Source organism: Erinaceus europaeus, chromosome 14 (assembly GCF_950295315.1).
Source record: "Erinaceus europaeus chromosome 14, mEriEur2.1, whole genome shotgun sequence".
NCBI classification, from domain to species: Eukaryota; Metazoa; Chordata; class Mammalia; order Eulipotyphla; family Erinaceidae; genus Erinaceus; species Erinaceus europaeus.
Window position 1 is genome coordinate 46,500,459 of NC_080175.1, and position 16,151 is coordinate 46,516,609.

General features: G+C 46.0%; 1 protein-coding gene across 1 annotated transcript; it reads left to right on the forward strand.

Moving 5' to 3' along the window:
- Positions 1 to 5,880: 5,880 nt before the first annotated feature.
- EIF4A3 (eukaryotic translation initiation factor 4A3) lies at positions 5,881 to 15,587 on the forward strand. Its single transcript, XM_007532973.3, has 12 exons — positions 5,881 to 6,131; positions 7,337 to 7,409; positions 9,617 to 9,683; positions 10,068 to 10,130; positions 12,028 to 12,160; positions 12,505 to 12,585; positions 13,117 to 13,258; positions 13,693 to 13,831; positions 14,337 to 14,452; positions 14,893 to 15,000; positions 15,096 to 15,223; positions 15,369 to 15,587. The coding sequence occupies exons 1-12, from the start codon at positions 5,963 to 5,965 to the stop codon at positions 15,383 to 15,385; spliced, it is 1,236 nt and encodes a 411-aa protein (XP_007533035.1). The 5' UTR covers positions 5,881 to 5,962; the 3' UTR covers positions 15,386 to 15,587.
- Positions 15,588 to 16,151: the final 564 nt, after the last annotated feature.

Sequence of the window (16,151 nt, forward strand, 5' to 3'; positions counted from 1 at the left end):
GAACCGGGATCCTTATGCCGACCTTGTGCTTTGCGCCACCTGCACTTAACCCGCTGTGCTACCGCCTGACTCACAGTTATCATACTTAACAGAGAATAGTATCACAACTTTCCTGACTTAATTTTTATTCCTTTTCTTTTTCATAACTTGGGCCTGTTGTACATACATGATTTCACTCACCACTTCCAGATTTTAATTTAATTCAGATACAGAGACAAAGAGAGGCAGAGACAGAGAGAAACACTCTGGCACCAGGGCTCAAGTGCTCTGGCATATGGTGTCTGGATTCAAGCCTGGGCTGTGAGTCTTGAAAGGCATGCCCTACCCACTGAGCTATCTCTCCCAACACTTGTTTTGAGAGAGAGGAGAAAGAGTCAGAGAGGAGACAGGAAGAGATGCCCCAGCACAGTCCCAATCCCCATGGAGCTTGGTGCTGTACATGGCGTTCCCAAGGTGGTGCCCAAACTTGAACTCAGGGCTTTGCATCTGGTAAAACCCAAAGCTCTTAGCTGCTGAGCCTCCCTCGGTCCCCGCTGGTTGGCCTCTTGCCTGCCTGCCTGCCTGCTTGCTGTTGGGACTATGTGTAAGCCTGATAGAGCTTAGGGAGAACCACCCCCTTTCTTGGATGGAGGTCTGAGAAGATAACCTCTTGGTAAGTCTCTCTCAACCGAGGTAAGCAAAAGGGGGGAAACTCAGACTTAGTTCTTTCCTTCTCAACTCTCAGGCCCACAGAAACCCTAATACTTTCCTCCATTAACTGCAGGCCACATGGCCACAGATTCACTTATTCAAAGTCACCTTCTGATCACAGAAGAACACATCTTATCACACACACTTCATCACACACCTCAGACCCCAGACAAGAGAAATTCCAAACTATATGGCTTTTTGATATCCATCTTCTCTCTGTCTCACCCTTCTGGTTTAACCCCTATGCTTCTCTCAGATACCTTTGGATAATTAAGTTGCTTGCATCATGGAGAATAACTGTCTTGCATCTCATCAATTCCTGTCATACCAGCCCCCTACCATAGGGGCAAGCCGACCTTTAAGAAACCTGTAATTTCTGACATATTTCAATAATAATTCCCTTTGTTTGGTTTTCTATTTAACTCATGTCCACCTTGCTAATAAATGAGTTCTGAGTCCTGAGCACACTGAAAAGCTCCCCGGTGTCTTTACTCTAGAAAGAACCGGTCTGTTACCTTTCCCCTGGAGATCACTCCGCCAGAGACCCGACAGCCTGCCATGAACCTCAACTCTCCAGACACAAGAGCTTAGGGCTTTTCCGTCTCTGCCATGAGTACTGGCTGAATGGAGGATTAACACAGTATGGGTGTGTGCTCCTGGGAGGGGAGGAGGGAGAGTCATGCTCTGCGGCCTGTGTGAGGGAGGCTCCTGAGGACTGCTGTCTTGCCACGAAGGTCAGCTTCTGAGGTCACATAGCTGGTCCCTGATGGAAGAGCTGCCTGAGTCAGTGCTTCCAGGGGGAGGAAGGGACAGTTACGCTGGGCATAGCGCAGGCTGGGGCCACACCCTGAGGTCCCTCCCACAACCTCCCTTGAACCAGTCCTACCAGCTCTGCTGCTGGAGCTCTAGCCCTTTCAGAGCCTCCCCCACCTCCCGGCCCCTCAACTCCTTCTCTCCTCTACCTCCCCTCTTCCTCTCTCTATCTCTTCTTCTCATCCTTCTCTTCTATCTACTTATTTGCTAGCATGGTTATCACTGGGCCCGTACCATTCCTGGTGTTCATTTTTTTGATAGAGGGTGAGTGATAGAGAGAAAAGATCAAGAGGGAGAGAGAGATAAAAGGAAAGAGAGACACTTGCAGCACTGTTCCACTGCTAATGAAGCTTCCCCCTGCAAGTAGGGACTGGGCCTTGAAGATGAGTCCTTGCTTATGGTAACCTTTGGGCTCTGCTAGGTGCTGTACATGCACTCCCCATCATCTTCATAAATTGTCATCAAAATGTCTCCCTCCCCCTAAAGAAAGACCTTGCTGACGTGGCTCCTGGACAACCGGGATGCATTTCAACTCCTTGTCATGCTTTCTATGACCTTTTGTGATCTGACCTCACAAGCTCTTTTCCCATCTATACCTCGCCTCCCCTGCACTGCAGAGGCTATAGCCACACTGGACTTAGGCACCAACCCTACTTTTCAGGTCTAAGTATCATTATCCCTTCTCCTCTAAACACTCCTCCCCTGACACCTCCTCTCGAATCAACTCACCTGGAATCTTCCTCTGGTAAACCAGCAATCTGGCAGGTCTCTTGCACTTTGCCTGGTTTTATTTGCACCACAGTGACTAAAAGACCTACAATTATCATGTCTGCGAGTCATGTCTGGCTCACCCTCCTCTCAAGAAGCTCTCCATTTAGTACCTGGGACAGCTCCCACCTGGGGCATTCTCTCTCTTCTCCCTCTGTCTAGGTTTCTACTGGATAAGGGGTCCCAGGGCTGTATGGGCTGGACAGGGCTGTGCCTATAAAAGAACAGTGTCCTCAAATACCTGGTGACAGATGAGTATCAGTCAGAGAGGAAGTCACTCTTTGGGAAAGTCCCTAGGATCCAGGATATGCGCTCCTGTGGTGGTGACTCAGGTGAAGCCAGCCTAGCCCAGCAGCATGACACCCAAACCGTGACCCTCTCCTGGAAGAGCCGCCCAATAGTCTCCATCTGAATCCAACCCGGAAACCAACAGCTTGGCAGTGCAGGTGGAGAGGTATGTCAACAAGTGAACCCACCTGATATATCCCAGCTCAGTGATGCCACCTGCATCTTCCCATAGCTTCTGCACATGGGAAGGCAAGAGAGCAAGTATGCCATTTAACTGCCATCTTTTGCCTGCAGATAGAGGCCCCTATGATATCTCCCACTCTGGTCTGAAAGATGTCACTGGCACCAAACAAAAAGGGCAAGTCTAAGATCACTTAGCTATGTATGTATTTTAGCATGTGAAATAAAAACAAGAGTAAATATGTGGGACTCTGTCAAATTAAAATACCTTTAAGCTTTTCTTCCCTTTTTAAATTTTATTTTATTTGATAGAACAGAGAGAAATGGAAGGTATCTGTCTTTCTCTCCCCTATCTTCCCCTCTTCTCTCCATTTCTCTCTGTCCTATCCAATAACAGCGACAGCAATAACAACAACAACAACGATAAACAACAAGGGCAACCAAAGGGGAAAAAATAAAGTTTCTAAATATATATATTTAAAAAACTACACTGAGATTCCATCTCACACTTGAGAGAATGGCTTCCATCAACAAAATATAAAACATTAGGTGTTGGCAATGTTATGGAGAGAAAAGAACTCTGTTACACTGCTGGTGGGAATGCAAGCTCGTGCAGCCCCTTTAGAAGACTGTATGGAGAGCCCTTAAACAAATAAAAATGGAATTACCATATGACCCAGCAATACCCCTCTTAGGCATTTACCTAAAGAACACATCAATAGTTATTCAAAGGGGCATATATACCGCCATAGCTGCATCATTCACAGTAGCCAAAGACTGGCAGCAGCCTAAGTGTCCATCGACAGATGACTGACTAAAGAAACTATGGGGCATATATTCCACTGAATATTACTCAGCAATCAAAAAAAGATAACATTGTATCTTTTGGGGCAAAATGCATGGAACTGGAGGTGGTTATGCTTAGTGAAATAAGTAAAGAGATGAAGGGCAACTACCACTACTGGATGGTACTGGAGTCTAGAGATCTGATACACTTGAACTTTCAAAAAAAAAAAAAAAAAGAAAAAAAAGGAAAACTGTTTCTGAGACTTGTGAGAACTCTGGTGGTTGGTGTGGTGTGGATTTATACTCTGTAATGCTATAATACTATATTTTGTAATCCTGTAATCCTATATCCCTATATTTTGTTGTTGTTGTTGCCAAAGCACTGCTTAGCTCTGGCTTATGGTAGTGTGGGGGGATTGAATTTGGGACTTTGGAGCCTCAGGCATGAGAGTCTCTTTACATAACCATTACGCTATCTACACTCACCCTAGTCCTATATTTTATAATCCACTATGATCACACACAAGAGCTACAGGCTCAGCCCAGGAGGTGGCACAGTTGATCAAACACTGGGCTCTCAAGTATGAGGTCCTGAGTTTGATCCCATTCATGTACCAGGGTGATCTTCTACTTCTCTCTCCTTTTTCCGCTAAATAAATAAGTAAATATATCTTTAAAAAAAAAGGCTGTAGGTGATACTGTATTGTAAAGGCATCAGCCTTGCACACCAGAAGTCCTGTGGTCCCAGGTAAGATGTATATTCAGACAATAAGGCACAACCATTGCCAAGAAAATGGCATAATAGGCCACAAAAATGTGAAGGCAGAAGACAAGCCGTGGGAGGTCTTGGATAACATGAAATTTCTCTGAACATGGGAGTCAGGTGGGAGCGCAGCAGGTTAAGCACAGGCGGTGTAAAGCGTAAGGACCCGTGTAAGGATCCCGGTTCGAGGCCCTGGCTCCCCACCTGCAGAGGGTCGCTTCACAGGCAGTGAAGCAGGTCTGCAGGTGTCTGTCTTTCTCTCCCCTTCTCTGTCTTCCCCTCCTCTCTCCATTTCTGTCTGTCCTAACCAACAACAATGACATCAATAACTACAGCAATAAAACAAGGGCAACAAAAGGAATAAATAAACATTAAAAAAAAAGAAAAGAAAATTCTCTGAACAGGTACAAAAGAGGCAACAGTCCTCTTTACACTGCCCCCTTCTTGTCAGCAGCAGAATCCATAAGGTCTCCATGCTCAGGCAAAGCTGTGAGGTCCTCAGAGCAGGACTGTCCATCAGGAAGATCACATATCATTACAATGTCTCCAGCACCATGTTTTTGTTTGTTTGTTTGTTTGTTTTGTCACCAGGGTTGTTGCTGGGGCTCAGTGCTGGCACTATAAATCCATCGCTCCAAGTGACAATTTTTCCCTTTTTCTTTTCTATTTTTATTTGATAGGACAGAGATTGGGGAGGGGGGAGGTAAAGAGGGAAAGAGAAAAGACACGTGCAGACCTGCTTCACAGCTAATGAAGCTGGGGGCTTGAACCCTGGTCCTTGCACACAGTAATGTGTGTCCTTAACCAGGTGACATTTTAATGACTTCTTACTTGGTGCGTCTGGAATGTTGTCATCTCATATCATCAATGCAAGATACGTTTTCTTTTTTTTTTTTTTTCTTTTTAAGATTTTATTTATTGATTGATGAAAAAGACAGGAGCAGAGAAAAAAACAGACACCACTCTGGTACAAGTATTGCCGGGGATCGAACTCAGGACCTCATGCTAGCTTTATCCACTGTGCCATCTTCCGGACCACCAAGATAACATTTTCATCTTAAAGTCGAAGAAAGGGTATATTTATCGTGTAGCTTCTCATGTATGCGGCCCTGGGTTTGATCCCCACACCCGCGACATAAAGTTCTAAGGAGAAAGAAATGTAACTTTATAAATACTCAGAAACTGCTGTACACCGGCATCGCTACTGGGTCAGTGGTCCTAGAGGTGCAAGGTACCAGTGATGCGGGGGACCAGCGGGGACAGGAAAAATCATCCAAGGGAGGAGGGGTGAGCTCTGGGTGGCCAATGACACATTCCGGAGCGAAGCGGCCAGCCTGCGCGCACATGACCGAGAAAAGCACACAGCCACGCATCCAACACTATTGCCTCAGTATCGCCGCTGCAGCGTGTTTTATATAAGGTGGGCGGGACCTTATATAAGGTGGGACCGTTCGTGCCCGTTTCAAGATCCCGCGAGAACTCGCTGCCAGCGCGGCGACCCGCCCTTTTCCTGCGGCGAGCTCCCATTGGCCTCCTCCGAAGGTGGGTCCCGCCGCAGGACCGTGAGGACGCACGCTAGCGCGGTGGCGTCAATTCCTGTCCGCCGCTCCTGTGCGGGCGTCAGCTTCCGCTCTCCGCAGAGGTGCGCGCGGTACTGTTTGCCGGCGCGCAGTCATGGCGGCCACAGCGACCATGGCGACGTCAGGCTCGGCGCGGAAGCGGCTGCTCAAGGAAGAAGACATGACCAAAGTGGAGTTTGAGACCAGCGAGGAGGTGGACGTGACCCCCACGTTCGATACCATGGGCCTGCGGGAGGACCTGCTGCGCGGCATCTACGCCTACGGTGGGTGCGGGCGCGGGGTGTCCCGGGCCGGGCTCCCCGCTGCCGGGTGGGGCGCAGCTGCGGGCCTAGGGGCCGCAGAGTCGGTTGTGCTGAGCGAGGCCAGCGGGTGCGGAATAGGAGCCTCGCGGGGAGGGGTTGGGGCTCATCTTTCCGGGGGACGGAGGGAACGCACCGGCCGGCCTCCAGCAGGATGACGGGCCGGTGAGATCCGCGGCCAGAGATCTCTGGGCGCTTGTGCCTTATCCCGGGGTGGGGACGATGGGATTGTGCTGCGGGGCCGAGAGCAGCGGGCTGGGGGTGACAGGTGGCGGGCTCGGAGCCTTCTGTCCTATAGTACCCGACAGGAGCAGGCATGGGGGTGGGAGTCACAGGGCGGCTGCGCCCCCAGACGCCGCGCTCGCTCTGAGTTGAAATGGCGGGGGTGGGGGGCACGGCGTTGGGTAGAAAAAGATACATTTGTTTCCTTGGAAAATGCTTTATTTAAGATGTATTGTAACTTATGAGAAGGTTACACCTGTCTAGTACCGGGGATCGAACTAGCATGAATCAGGCGTGAAAGTCCATCTGTTCCCTCCCCAGCAACTGGAAGACACTTTCACTGCTTCAGAGCATCCCTGTTCCTTAGCAGTCGCATCCACAAGGGACGGGGTCCAGTTCTTGGGGCTCAGTCAGTCGGGGAGGACACCTGGGATGGCAGCCTGTTTGGACTAAGTGCTGATGAAGGATGGTGACTGCAGTACTAAGCCCTGGAAGTACCTCTAGCGACCATTTGGCCTCCCAACCTCCAGATACCCATTCAAAAGATTTCCTAAGCAGTATTCAGGGGGAGCTCTATATCCTTCCACGTTCCTTTTACAGTCTCTGTACAGTCTGTTCAAATGGGGAGCCCATGTTAATAAATCCCACTGCCACCCTGTTGATTTAGCAGCTGTGTCTGGAGTGCTTGGTATGCTGAGCGTGTGTGTGGGGGGCTGTTCTCTGCCCCAAGAAGGTTGGTCTTTGTTGGTGGTGGTGGTGTGTGTGTCCCTTTACTTTTTCACTGCTCAGCTCAGGTTTATGGTGGCCCCCAGGATTGAACGTGGGGCCTTGGAACCTCAGGCATGAGAGTCTTTGCAGAACCATTATGCTATTTCCACAAACCTCCTGTTTGTGGAGTCAACCAGCTGTCCTAGTGGGGGCTCATTTGTGTGTGTTTTTGCTTTCAGGTTTTGAGAAGCCATCAGCAATCCAGCAGAGAGCCATCAAGCAGATCATTAAAGGCAGAGACGTCATTGCACAGTAAGTCTGTGCTGTGTATGTCAGGGGCAGACATCAGTCTGTGGTGACTGTGTACCTCAGTTTGCCTACACTCCTTAACAAGTCTCGATGATTTTAGTCATAGGCTGTGGAGTTTTTTCTTTTCCCCCTTGTTTATTGTTAATGTTTTTCACTCTAGGAAGTTTTTAAGCCAGCTTTACATACCTTTCAGTTAGCATGTGGACTAGTATATAACATTCTGAATTGTGTTTGTCCTGATTTGCCTGATTATTTTCTTTTTTTAAATTATTTATGTATTCCATTTTTGTTGCTCTTGTTACTTTATTGGTGTAGTTTTTATTGTTATTGATGTCGTTGTTGGAAAAGACAGAGAGAAGTGGAGAGAGGGGAGAGAAAGACAGACACACCTGCAGACCTGCTTCACCACCTGTGAAGCGACTCCACTGCAGGTGGGAAGCTGGGGGCACGAACTGGGATCCTTACTCCGGTCCTTGCGCTTTTTGCCACCTGCACTTAACCTGTTGCGCTACCGCCTGACTCCCTTTTTTATAATTTTTATTTATAAAAAGGAAACACAAAAACCATAGGATAAGAGGGTTAGAACTCCACACAGTTCCCACCACCAGAACTCCATATTCCATCCTCTTCCCTGATAGCTTTCCTATTCTTTATCCCTCTGGGAGCATGGACCAAGGGACATTATGGGGTACAGAAGGTGGAAGGTCTGGCTTCTGTAATTGCTTCCCCACTGACATGGGCATTGACAGGTCGATCCATACTCCCAGCCTGTCTCTCTTTCCCTGGTGGGGCAGAGCTCTGGGGAAGCGGAGCTCTGGGACACATTGTGGGGTTGTCTGCCATGGCAGCATCTGGAACCTGGTGGCTGACGAGAAGAGTTAGCATATAAGCCAAACAAATTGTTCACTAATCATGAACCTAAAGGCTGGAATGATTAAGATGATGAGTTAGGGGTGGGGGGGGGGTCTCTGTTTTGTAGATAGTTAGTAGGCTTATTTTAGTTATATTCCAAAGGGCCCATGACTATACTAGTGTTTTTGGTTTTTTTGTTTGTTTTCTAATTTTATTTATTTTCCCTTTTGTTGCCCTTGTTGTCTTTTTATTGTTGTAGTTACTGTTGTTATTATTGTCATTGTTAGATAGGACAGAGAGGAGGGGAAGACAGAGAGGGGGAGAGAAAGACACACCTGCAGACCTGCTTCACTGTCTGCGAAGCGACTCCCCTGCAGGTGGGGAGTGGGGCCTTGAACCGGGATTCCTTACGCTGGTCCTTGCGCTTTGCACCACGTGCACTTAACCCACTGCGCTACCACCCGACTCGTTTGTTTGTTTGTTTTTGTTGTTGTTTTTCTGAGCCTGAAATCTGATATGCAGGTGGACCCAAGTTATTGTCTGGGGAGATGATGTCATGGCTGGGAAAAGGACCAGAAAGCTGGACCAGGGAAGAGTAGCTCCCAAATATGAGAAAGGTGTATAAATATTGTTAACTGTAAGCCCCGTTGATTTGATATGATCTGGGGCACATATTCAGCTTAGGAGCCTATGTGACTGCTGCATCCCTGTAGATAGATCTGAGCTCACATTCTTTGGTCATGAGTAGGAATGTCCCAAGCTGCCTCAATTTCAGAACCCATCTTTCTCAGGTGGAAGAGAATGTTGTCCAGCCTCCCTTCAGAGGATGGAACATACTTTACTATTGTTTGTCTCAGAGTCCACAGGCAGAGCCACTACTCCCAACTTGGCAGTGTGCTCTCTTTACCATTGTTGAGCCATGTTGAGGGCAAGGTCCTCTGGGGGCCCACAGAGGGATCTGTTGTGTTGTTCCTGATAGAGATGACCAGTAACAATGGAGAGAGGGTAAGGTCTAGGCCTTTCTTGTCTGTTTGGGAATCTCAGGACTCCCCGACTAGGGCCCCAGATGATGGGGTTCTGGCCTAATTTTTTAACTCCTTACCAAAAAAAAAAAAGTTTCAGAAGCTCTGTTTTCTTGCTGCCAGTGACAGCCATTAGAATTACAGAGTCTACAGCTCCACCACCCCACTGACATCACCTATGGCTTAAGGTGTGGGTCCCTCCCTGGTGGCTAAGGTGTTGGAGTAGGGTTAGTGCTTCTGGAGCCTGCCCCTAGAACTGCTTGATGGGGTTCACCCGGAGGGCTGCAGTGCCCTGTAACCCTTGTTCTAAACCCATTTCTCTGTTTTCTTCACTAGATCTCAGTCTGGTACTGGCAAAACAGCCACCTTTAGTATTTCTGTTCTCCAGTGTTTGGATATTCAGGTAACTTTCTCTTTGTATACTGGTATTTGCGTTAACTAACACCCTGTCAAAAATCTTGCTGTTATTAAAACTAGACTTTGGGACTAGAATGTTCTGCTTACTGTGTTGAGTGCCCAGGTTCAAGTGTGGTAAAAGCATGTATGCTAGATCCTTGGCTCTGGGGGCAAAGAAACCTGGATTTTCTTGTTTAGCTGGTGGAAATTCATGCTTGCAGGCAAGAATCCAGACCAACATCCCCCATTAATTCTCAGTTCTTGTTTTGACATTGAAATTTGCTTACCTGTTAGAGGTTATGTGTATGGTTAACATACCCTAACAGTTCTGAATTAATGTAATCTGTCTTGAAGATACTGAGTCTTTTGCGGTTTTCTGGCATTTTACCAGGTTCGTGAAACTCAAGCTTTGATCTTGGCTCCTACAAGAGAGTTAGCTGTGCAGATCCAAAAGGTGAGACAGTTCAAGATGTCTCAGATGTCTTCTAAGTTGTGGAAAACTGCTGATGCGTTTTTATGTAAACTTACTTTTCTTTTACGTTTTCCCGTTTTCTAGTATTTTTATTGTAAATCATTGTTATATGAATTGTTGATTTAAGTAGTACTTGTATAATTCTGCTTCTAATAGCTTTTCAGTCCTAGAATTATAGTTTTTCAGTACAACCGTATTTTAACAAAAAGTAGTCATGACTGTTTTATACTTGTTTATTGTAAGTACTTTGGAAGAGTATATATCAAGGTGGTAATAATATCTCTGGATTAGAAGTTTTTTTTTATTTCTTTATTGGGGAATTAATGTTTCACATTCAACAGTAAATACAATAGTTTGTACATGCATAACATTCCCCAGTTTCCCATATAACAATACAACCCCCACTGGGTCCTCTGCCATCCTTCTTAGACCTGTATTCTCCCCACCCACCCCGCCCAGAATCTTTTACTTTGGTGTGATACGCCAATTCCATTTCAGGTTCTACTTGTGGGTTTTTTTTTTTTTTTTTTTTTTTTCCAATCTTGTTTTTCAACTTCTGCCTGAGAGAGAGATCGTCCCATATTCATCCTTCTGTTTCTGACTTATTTCACTCAACATGATTTTTTCAAGGTCCTTCCAAGATTGGCTGAAAACGGTGAAGTCACCATTTTTTACAGCTGAGTAGTATTCCATTGTGTATATATACCACAACTTGCTCAGCCACTCATCTGTTGTTGGACACCTGGGTTGCTTCCAGGTTTTGGCTATTACAAATTGTGCTGCCAAGAACATATGTGTACACAGATCTTTTTGGATGGATGTGTTGGGTTCCTTAGGATATATCCCCAGGAGAGGAATTGCAGGGTCATAGGGTAGGTCCATTTCTAGCCTTCTGAGAGTTCTCCAGACTGTTCTCCACAGAGGTTGGACCAATTGACATTCCCACCAGTATTGCAGGAGGGTTCCTTTGACCCCACACCCTCTCCAGCATTTGCTGCTGTTACTTTTTCTGATGTATGACATTCTCACAGGAGTGAAGTGATATCTCATTGTTGTCTTGATTTGCATTTCTCTGACAATCAGAGACTTGGAGTATTTTTTCATATGTTTCTCAGCCTTTTGGATCTCTTCTGTGGTGAATATTCTGTCCAAGTCCTCCCCCCATGTTTGGATGGGGTTATTTGTTGTCTTGTTGTTAAGTTTGGCAACCTCTTTATATATGTTGGTTATTAAACTCTTGTCTGAAGTATGGCATGTAAAGATCTTCTCCCATTCTGTGAGGGGTCTCTTGGTTTGGGTAGTGGTTTCTTTTGCTATGAAGGAGCTTTTAAATTTGATGTAGTCCCATAGGTTTATACTTGCCTTAGTCTTCTTTGTAATTGGATTCATTTCATTGACGATGTCTTTAAAATTTATGCGGGAAAGAGTTCTGCAAATATTTTCCTCTAAGTATCTGATAGTTTGTGGTCTAACATCCAAGTCCTTGATCCATTTGGAATTTACTTTTGTATTTGGTGAAATACAGTGATTCAGTTTCATTCTTCTGCATGTTTCAACCCATTGTTTTCAACACCATTTGTTGAAGAGACTCTGCTTTCCCCATGTAATAGTCTGGGCCCCTTTGTCAAAGATTAGATGTCCATAGGTGTGGGGGGATTAGAAGTTTTGTATTCTGTTTTATTTTCATGAATTAACATGCATTGCTTTTGTAGTAAGAGGCCCGCAAAACTAATCTCATTTGGGTACAAAGGAGAGTTATGGTGTAAGGGATGTTTAATCATCTTAGAGTGGAAATGAGTTCTGTCTCTAGCAAGCTCAGATGTTAATTTAGTGCTGATATTGAGGCAAGCCCTAACTCTGAGCCTGTGTTTGGGTGTAGGGCCTGCTAGCTCTGGGTGACTACATGAACGTCCAGTGCCATGCTTGTATCGGGGGCACCAATGTTGGGGAAGATATTAGGAAACTGGACTATGGACAGCATGTGGTGGCTGGCACACCAGGACGTGTCTTTGGTAAGTACTTATATTCCCATAAGTTATGTTTATTTATGGTGAGGGCAAGAGGAGAGAAGTAGAGCATCGTATTGGCAGATACAGATAGATACTTGGTAGCTCATTCTTGAGAATCAAACACTTGATCCACTGTACTTGGGTCTGTGGAAGTCATGTTGAGAGTAGTATTCATAGGAAGTATTTAAATAATTTAGAACACTCGTTAATTTGCTATACCACCAGTGATGGTTGTACTCAGTGTGGAAATAGAAGTAAAAGAAGTTTCTGAAATGCGAGGAGCTCCTGAGATGAATAGCTCTTGCTGTACAACCAAAAGACTAATTATTTGAAAATCTAATTTGTAGATATGATTCGTCGTAGAAGTTTGAGAACACGTGCTATCAAGATGTTGGTTTTGGATGAAGCTGATGAAATGTTGAATAAAGGTAGAGTAACACAGATTTTCTACTCCCCTAAGTCTTGGATTTTCACAAATAATGTAGCTAGAGAGAATATTCTGAGTGTGGGTGCTGTTTTCTCTGTGCCTTGGGGCACTGTAATCTCTTTATGGAAAGGGTTATACTAATGAGGGTGGGTTTCTACCCTCACTGATAAGACATGGTTCACAATGGATTCGTGTGGGTGCCAGACATGGGGTTGAGCTGTGGCACATAGACATGCTTGGTATTGATGGGAGGGGTGAGCTGTTGTGGATGAATGTATCTGAATTCTTTTAAACTGATACTAGGGGCTAGAAGGTGGCTAACACTGGAGTCAAAACTACGTGTGAGATCTGGGTTTGAGCCTTGGCACCACAGGGTAGCACTATGGATGACACTGAGGTAGCTCCTTGGATGGTGGAGCAGTGCTGTCATGTGTAAATGAAAAAAATCATATAAAATAATGAAGTAGGGAGTTGGGCGGTAGCGTAGCGGGTTAAAGCGCACCTTAAGGAGTCCTGTGTGTACTCTCCCCAGGCTTCAAAGAGCAGATTTATGATGTGTATAGATACCTTCCTCCTGCCACGCAGGTGGTTCTCATCAGTGCCACGCTGCCTCATGAGATACTAGAGATGACCAACAAGTTCATGACTGACCCCATCCGCATCTTGGTGAAGCGGTAAGTATTCCCTGCTTTTAAAGTGCTCCTGAAACTTAACAAGCTATACTGTGGTATTAAGGTTTTTTTTTTTTTTTTTTTTCTGTTTTGAAAATTTTCATATGCGTATTCTCCTTGGACCTAACAATTCCAAATTAAAAGTTAACTGATAGTATTTATCAATGGGGGGAGGTGTGTTTTTTAAAAACTCTTGAAGAGTTTGATGTTTTGTTTAGAACTTTTCAAAAGGTGGCAGCAGTTCTTGAGTGTTGGGGTGGATCTGGAAGCTGGGCCTGTGCAATGTGTGGTGGGTGGGAGAGGATTCATTGACCAGCCTTGTGGGGCTGCCATCTCTGGCTCTAGGAGGTACTCTAGGAGCAGTGTCTAGCCTGCTTTGCTGCACATTTGAGTTGGGAGAGGGAGTGGGTCACACAGTGTCTTTCTTTGTCCCTTAGTGATGAATTGACTCTAGAAGGCATCAAGCAGTTTTTTGTGGCGGTGGAGAGAGAGGAGTGGAAATTTGACACGTTGTGTGATCTCTACGATACGCTGACCATCACGCAGGCAGTCATTTTCTGTAACACCAAAAGGAAGGTTTGTGACTCTTAGCTCCCCCCCCCCCCCCCCCCAGCATTGCTCAGCTCTGGTTTATGGTGGTACAGGGAATTGAATTTGGAACCTTGGAACCTCAGGCATGATTGTCTCCTTGAATAACCATTATTATATCTATCCCTACTTGGTCCTTAAGATCTGTAAACTCTTGTAGGTCAGATTGTTTCTGTAAAGACCTGGGCAGTGTATGTTTGATTCCTCGTGGGTATATGAGGCTGTGGTGACAGGTAAACAGTCCATAGAGCACCTATGTGGGCAATGGTGTTGGTGCTGAGCCTACAGCTGAAGGTTCATTGGCAGCAGCCACAGGGCCTACTAATGTGCACTGAGACCACCAGCACCTTTCGTGATGAGAGGAATTACATCTCAGGCTAGAGTAATGAGACATGAACAGAGTTGAGTTTGAGAACAGTTGCTTTAGGATTGTGAATGTAAATCTTTGGTATGGCTTATGAGCTGACATTGATAACCTGCTGGTTGGACTCAGGTTGACTGGCTGACAGAGAAGATGAGAGAAGCCAACTTCACTGTCTCCTCCATGCATGGTGACATGCCCCAGAAAGAAAGGGAGTCCATCATGAAGGAGTTTCGCTCAGGAGCCAGGTGGGTCAGCAGCTCTTCTGCCCAGTCTCCCCATGCACCCCCCAAGCTAGGCCCTTCTTAGGAGAACTCAGTGAGGCAGGATCACTTTCTAGAGAGTGGAGAGAGGCTTTGCTGGTGTGATTGGGTTGAGGTGGTAACCATTCAAAATGAAGTGACAGTAGGATTTTCTTTTTTAAGTTTTTTTTTTAAATTATATTTATTGACTAGAGATAGCCAGAAATTGAGGGGAGGAGGGGAGACAGAGAGGGAGAGAGACAGAGAGACATAGCATATAGATGTAGAGAGATGTAGCATATAGGAAAAAAAAAAGCCCTCTGAATTTCACCGTTGGCATATGTGACATAAATTAACTAAAGAACACCAGCACTTAACACTGCAGAGGACCCAAAGTGCGGACTAACCATGTGTTTGAACACTGAACTAGCTGATTTCTCTTGTAGCCGGGTGCTCATATCCACAGACGTCTGGGCCAGAGGGCTGGACGTCCCGCAGGTGTCCCTCATCATCAACTACGACCTTCCCAACAACAGAGAATTGTACATACACAGGTAAGGGGGCTTCTCACTGGCTTCATCTCCATTGCTGCTGCTAGTGAATTTTCTCTTGCTATAATCACTGAAGTAAATTTTGTTCTCTTCATAAGAATTGGGAGGTCAGGCCGATATGGCCGCAAGGGTGTGGCCATCAACTTTGTGAAGAATGACGATATCCGCATCCTCCGGGACATCGAGCAGTACTACTCCACCCAGATCGACGAGATGCCCATGAACGGTGAGCCGCAGCCACGACCCTGTGGTTGTGCAGTTGCCAGCTTGGGGCACTGGGGTGCTTTTGTGTTTTAGGGGTCTCTTGTGAACTTGTAGTCACCTCATGCCTTTTGTGTCATAACTTAGCATGACTTTCCTTTCACTTGCAGTTGCTGATCTGATTTGAGGAGCCGGCTGCCCTGAGGAGTCAAAAGTGTTTGCCGTTTTGATGCCCTTTGGGATTCTTGGGGCAGTTTCTATTTAATGGGGTCTCTGTAAACCCTCTCGTTGGCCCTGGAGCAAGCTCTGGCATGTTGCCACATTTTCTTACCGATGTGTAAATAATACATGTGTTGAGTCTTTTTTTTCATTAAACATTTAGAACTTTTCCCACAGGTTTCCCTAGTATCTGCCCCCCTTTTACCCGTTTTCTGACATAATGGGATAATATGGTAGTGACACAGCCACAACCACCTGGCCTCTCCTCCTTGCCCAAAACTGCTATGGTGACAGCAGGCTATATTTCTATAAAGTTCACAAAGTGTGTGTGTGTGTGTGGGGGGCTAGGTAGCATAATGCTTATGCAAAGAGACTGTCATGCCTGAGGCTTCAAAGTCCCAGATTCAGTCCCATACACCACCATAAACCAGAGCTGAGCAGTGCTCTGGTAGAAAAAAAATAAAAGTTCACTAGGTGATTCTAATGCATGACACTTGAAACTGTGTGGTGTAAGAGAGGAACATCCTACAATTAAAACTGTCACTCAGTCCTTACTGCTCACCTTGTGGCCTGTTGGAGCAGAGGGCTGTGCATGTTAGAATTGGGGAGACTCAGGCCCAGTGAATTCAGATGGTGGGCTCCCCAAGAGTATAAGTGCTGTTCATGCACATTCTGGGCTAGAGGCTCAGCTGCTATGTGGATCCTCAAAAGGAGTCTGTTATTCTCTGAAACGT

What these genes read in the sequence shown, in the direction of transcription:
- EIF4A3 (XM_007532973.3), top strand. Translation starts at nt 5,963, where the DNA reads ATGGCGGCCACAGCGACCATGGCGACGTCAGGCTCGGCGCGGAAGCGG. An exon ending in CACACCAGGACGTGTCTTTG is followed by an intron (nt 12,161 to 12,504) that starts GTAAGTACTTAT and finishes TCTAATTTGTAG; the next exon opens with ATATGATTCGTCGTAGAAGT. An exon ending in GAGTTTCGCTCAGGAGCCAG is followed by an intron (nt 14,453 to 14,892) that starts GTGGGTCAGCAG and finishes TTTCTCTTGTAG; the next exon opens with CCGGGTGCTCATATCCACAG.